Here is a 6006-nt window from a genome sequence, read left to right as displayed (position 1 = left end):
TTCACGAGGGAGCAGCCGGGTGCAGGACGCATGGTAGGCTCACTGACCCCCTCTGCTGGAGAGGGGAACCTTTTCTGGACAACCATCCCATTCTACACAACAACCAAAAATAAAACAGTGCCATCAAAGAGATTTCAATGCTATTTTAATGTCATTTGCTAGTATGTTTCCAACATGAGATATAAAGTTGTCTATCAAGCTATTGCTCTGTTACTGACAAAATTACCATCTTAATTTAGAAATATATATATATATATATTAATATATATATATATATATATATATATATATATATATATATATATATATATATATATTGCATTTTAACCCTAAAACATATCAATTAAACAGGTAGAACTTTAAAATTAATTATTATTATTATTTATATTATTATTGATTATAAATACATATTAATGTCAACATTTACTATATTATTATAAAAAAAAGTTATATCTGCATATTGTTTCATGGATTTGAGTTAACATGAACTAACAATAAATAGTAACCATAGCAACACAGAATACTACTGTTGGTGTGATGTGGCTCCTCAGTGTGTCAGCTGTCCGCGGCCCGTGTGACTGAGAGTCTCTCCCCTGAACCTCCACACAGCCCACCATTCACCACCGCTCAGGGACAGCTGCTCTGGGAAAGCACTGCTACAGCTGAGAAACCACTGGAAAGCTCTCAGTGTATCCTGTAGATGTATACTGCATTCTGAATAAAATTTTAAAAAAATATATAAATATCTTTTGTTTGCTGAACAGAGCTATATAATCTAAATAAATCAATAAATAAATGGTTTATATTATGTTTGCATTTTCTATATATTTAATACAGTCCTATTAAATTAAATTAAATTAAGCCAGTTTTACGTAAAGCAAGCATGTAAAATGCATAGTAAAACATAAAGCCTATCCATCAGATAAGAACATCATGCTTTGGTAAATCATAATTATAACAGAAACGGTTTCAATTATGATATAAAAAGTAATCAAATCTGATTTTTTTGTCATAATTATGACTTATAATATGATATATGTCTTAATTGTCATTTTGCGTTTATAATTTAGACTTTTATGTCATAATTATTAATATAATTAATTATTAATAGGTCTATATAACAATTAAAGCATGTTTTTTTTTTCTTATGTGGCAGTAATTGACTTTCATAAAAATTAGCAGCTGTTTAATCAGGCAGTCAAGCTCTGTATTTTTTATTGTTTATTTTTTTTGTAATGCAATCCAGATTTACAAACACTTTTGGATGATCTTCAAAAACATTTTTTTTTTTTTTTTTTTTTTTTTGCGTGGCCACTTGTGATTTGATATGTTTTATGTTATGTATTTAATTTCCAACAATAATTAATAAATCAATTTAGGCTATATACGTTTTTAAAAGTAAATAAACAATTAAAGAAATCTTTAATCTTATAATCGGAAAAGCTCTAAGGCTGCTGTCGATATTTATACAAAAATACAAGTACAGTTCACACATTAATATAACACTGGCGTGTTTATGATGAAGTCAAAACTATTTGGGATTTCTGCAAACTGTCTCTGAGCTCTTTCCAATAAAGCTCGAAAGCAGCGACCTTGCGTCGACGTCACGCCAATATCCGGGGCCTTGCGCAGCGTCAAGTAGTGCGCAGCCGCAGAACACCCGGCGGCTCGACCTCTGCCTTCGGTGAGTAGAGTAGCGTCCACACCGAATACACAAATCTACATTCATCTCCAGTCTGAATCGAGTCAGAGCTGCGGGGTTGATCGGGATAACATTAGGAGACTCATCCGCTGCCGTATGTCCAAAGCTTCTCTTATTTTGTCTTCGCAGAGACCTCAGAATCACTGATCTTCCAGCATGCTAACCTGCGCGAAGCTAGCCTCCACGCCCGCCCTGGTGAGTGAAGTCTGCCGTGTGAGTAACTTTAGTCTGGGTCAGAGTTTGGAGTAACCTGGAGTCTTTATCAAGGCCACAATGGATGGGTCTGAACCTGCGACATCTGAGTTGTCAGCCCAGTTTAACAGGCAGCTTGTTGGTATTAATACTCCTTATAGGAATGTAATGTCGTCATAAATCAGCGGTGCATGCGTGTGTCCTGTGCTTCTTTTTCCAGAACTCATGCCTTTCAGAAGACCGTTCCCATTCACCGCTCGTTTTGACAGCTGTCTGGGTTGTATTTGACTGTATTTGTGTGTGTTTTAGGTGCGTGCGGCATCCAGGTCCCTGTACAGACCCGTTTCTGCTGCTGTACTTTCCAGACCGGAGGTCAAACCAGAGGTGACTGTCAAACCTGCGATGGCTCTCTTCATTCGGTGAAACTCTTAAAGGAGTAGTTCACTTCCAGAATACAAATGTCCTGATAATTTACTCGCCCCCATTTCATCAAGATGTCCGTGTCTCTCTTTCTTCAGTCCAAAAGAATGTGGAAAACATTCCAGGATTTTTCTCCACATAATGAACTTCAATGGGGATTAATGGGTTGAAGGTTAAAAATGCAGTTTCAGTGCAGCTTCAGAGAGCTCTCAGCCGAGGAATAAGAGTCTTATCTAACCAAACAGTCATTTTGAAAAAATAAAAAATACAATTGTATACTTTTTACCACAAATGCTCATCTTACGTGATCACGTTAAAAAAGGTCACGCGTGACGTAGGCTGAAGCACCGACCCAGTGTTTACAAACCCAATATGCAAAGAAAGTCAAACGCACTTTACCAAAAAAAGCTAAAACATAGGTGTCAGAAAATGAGATGGAGTTTTTTACCCTATGCTATATTTCTGAACCAGAGTACGCAGACGAAGAGCTGACTGCACGTGACCTTTACAACATGGGTACGTCATGCGTGAATCTGTGGAGGCGCATCGCTGAGCTAGTGCAAGACATGCATTTGTGGTTAAAAAGTATATAAATGTTGATTCATTAGAAAATGAATGATTGTTCTGCTAGATAAGACCGTTATTTCTCGGCTGAGAGCTCTTTGAAGCTGCACTGAAACTGCAGATTTAGACCTTCAACCCGTTGGCCAACACTGAAGTCCATTATATAGAGAAAAACCCTGGAATGTTTTCCTCAAAAACCTTAATTTCTTTGTGACTGAGGAAAGAAAGACACCAACGTCTTGGATGGCACGGGGGTGAGTAAATTATCAGGACATTTTTATTCTGGAAGTGAACTACTCCTTTAAAGGTCATGCCATGTAGATGATGTTAACGTTCAAGGTAGCGTCCGTATAAGACAAAAGATGAACTGTAACTTGAACTACTCGATTCTGATCCACGGCAAGCATGTTAGGGGTAGTTCACTTAACAATGAAGACTGTCATCATTCGTGACCCTGGACCACAAAACCAGGCTTAAGTGCAGATTTATGAAAATCTGGAATCTGAGGGTGCAAAAAAATCAAAATATTGAGAAAATCGCCTTTAAATTTGTCCAAATTAAGTTCTTAGCAATGCATATTACTAATCAAAACATAATTTTTGGTATATTTACGGTAGGAAATTTACAAAATATATTCATGGAACATGATCTTTACTTAATATCCTAATGATTTTTGGCATAAAAGAAAAATCTATAATTTTGACCCATACCATGTTTTTTTGGCTATTGCTGCAAATATACCCCAGAGACTTGAGACTGGTTTTGTGCTCCAGGGTCACATTTGTCCTCCCTCGGGTTGTTCTAAGCCTGTAAGACTTTGGTTAAGACTAAATCAAACCTGTTCATCATAAAAAGCGATTGCATCTCATCATAAGACTTCGATGAAACAGCACTATTAATATAAATTAACTTTACAACGCCTTTTTGAATTATCTAGACTTTCACTGGAGGGACAGATACTTCTCCGGTTTCCTGAAAAATGCTTCAAAGATTAACCAGTTTAAAGGTTTTTAATGACATGATGACAGAACGTACATTTTTGTGTGAACTGTCCCTTTGAGGTGTTGAAAATAATTGCAATACTTTCCTACACCTGGTGAACTCAGTGCCCCTGATCAGAGATGTTAGAGCTCTCTGGCTGTTGCGGGACAGCGTTTGTCGTGCAGAGGTTAAGTTAGTCCTCTCTTCCTGCTGTAGGTCAGTGCTGCTGTCCTGCCTCAGGTGTCCCTCAGGAGCTTCCAGACCAGCGCTGTGAGCCGAGACATTGACACCGCTGCCAAGTTCATCGGAGCGGGAGCCGCCACCGTGGGAGTGGCTGGATCCGGAGCTGGAATCGGAACCGTGTTCGGGAGCCTCATCATCGGATATGCCAGGTTAGAGACAGCGAAGTTTCATAGTATGATGTGTTATGTATTAATTTCACATCATTATATACAGCATATCACATGATTTGTTACATTTATACACTACCATGAAACATTTAGTTGTTGTTTTTTTTTTGAGAGAAGTCTCTTATGTTCACTAAGACTCAATTTATTTGATTAAAAATACATAAAAACGGTAATATAGTGAAATATTATAATCATTTAAAAGAACTGTTTTCTAGGTGAATATATTTTATTTTATAATTTATAATTAATTCCTGTGGTTTTAAGTTTTATTTTTAGTTTCTTTAGTCTTGTGTTTAGTGTGATATGATCTCTATTATGTTGTTTTGGTTAAGGTTAGTTTTATTGTTGAAAACAGTTGTGCGGCTTCATATTTTTGTGGAATAGAAATAAGAAATCTTTTAAGAATAGAAAGTTCAAAAGAACAGCAGTTACTTGAAATAGAAATTTTCTGTAGTGGTGTAAAAGTATTTGCTCAATTTAATGCATCCTAGCAGAATAAAAGAGTGCATGCATATATATATATATATATATATATATATATATATATATATATATATATATATATATATATATATATATATATATATATATATATATATATATATATATATATATATATATATATATATATATATATATTATTATTATTATTATTTTTTTTTAATTTATATATTATTTATTTATATATTATTTAAAAAATATATTTTTCTTCAAATAAAACCCAGAAGCTTTGAACTGTGTTGTATATCAGTTGCTGCCTCTAGTCGGTTTATGAAAACATGTATAAATTTTCAAAGATATTAATGTTTTTTTTTTTTTTTTTTTTTTTTTTTTTTTTTTTTTGATCTTACATTGTCGATGTTTGCACGTGTCTCTTCATGCAAGGTTAAGTAAGATGGTTTTGTTATTTTGCAGGAACCCGTCTCTGAAGCAGCAGCTCTTCTCTTACGCCATCCTGGGTTTTGCTCTATCTGAAGCCATGGGGCTCTTCTGTTTGATGGTGGCTTTCTTGATCCTCTTCGCCATGTAAAGATCTGCTAGCTACGGAAACACATTTAGTACAGCTGTGACTACTAAACTGTGCCGTTGCTACACAAACATCTGCTGTCGGTCTCTGTGAGAGAAAAATGTATGAATATAAAGTCCAGTATTTTAAAACAAATCATGTAACAATTAAAAAATGTTCATGCCCAGCTCCATCGGTGCTTCTGGAACATCAAGCTGAATTCACCACGGAAATAAAGAACCGGAGAGCACTCTCTGTGCGTCAGGATAGAGATGTTGTGAGTGTGAGGGTCCATTCAGATGTGTTCACGGGTTAAACCGCTGGTCAATAGTATGACTGTACATTTATAGCACTTGGTTTAAAGCCAATTGAAACCTCCATTGCTTTTGTAAATTGCATTAAATAAATTTAGATCACAGTTTACCGTATTTTTGTGGTGTCTGTATTTATTTTAATTCACACAATATTACTTTAACCGTTTTCATGGTTTACCAACACGTGACAAGAAGAGGCTAAAGATGTTTCTGACCTTGTGTGGAGAATTAGAAGTGAAACGTATTTTGCTTTATGCACAAGTATCATGCGATACATTACAAAGCCACGCGTTAAATCGGATATAAACCAAGTTTCAACTCTAAAAGCAATTCTCCAAAGCAGAGCTCATCACTCGCGAGATGTCAGCGAGCTTTCACTCTGTAGGGGTCAGCAGAGCATTCATTTATCGCGAGATT

General features: G+C 35.7%; 1 protein-coding gene across 1 annotated transcript; it reads left to right on the top strand.

Moving 5' to 3' along the window:
- Positions 1 to 1562: 1562 nt before the first annotated feature.
- Positions 1563 to 5703, top strand: LOC109050344 (ATP synthase F(0) complex subunit C3, mitochondrial-like). Its single transcript, XM_042763180.1, has 5 exons — positions 1563 to 1684; positions 1832 to 1897; positions 2204 to 2278; positions 4076 to 4251; positions 5185 to 5703. Exons 2-5 carry the CDS (start codon positions 1859 to 1861, stop codon positions 5297 to 5299), a joined length of 405 nt encoding a protein of 134 aa, XP_042619114.1. The 5' UTR covers positions 1563 to 1684; positions 1832 to 1858; the 3' UTR covers positions 5300 to 5703.
- The last annotated feature ends 303 nt before the right edge of the window (positions 5704 to 6006 follow it).

This window comes from Cyprinus carpio, chromosome A9 (assembly GCF_018340385.1).
Source record: "Cyprinus carpio isolate SPL01 chromosome A9, ASM1834038v1, whole genome shotgun sequence".
Classification (NCBI taxonomy): domain Eukaryota; kingdom Metazoa; phylum Chordata; class Actinopteri; order Cypriniformes; family Cyprinidae; genus Cyprinus; species Cyprinus carpio.
This window is presented reverse-complemented; position numbering and strand designations above follow the sequence as displayed.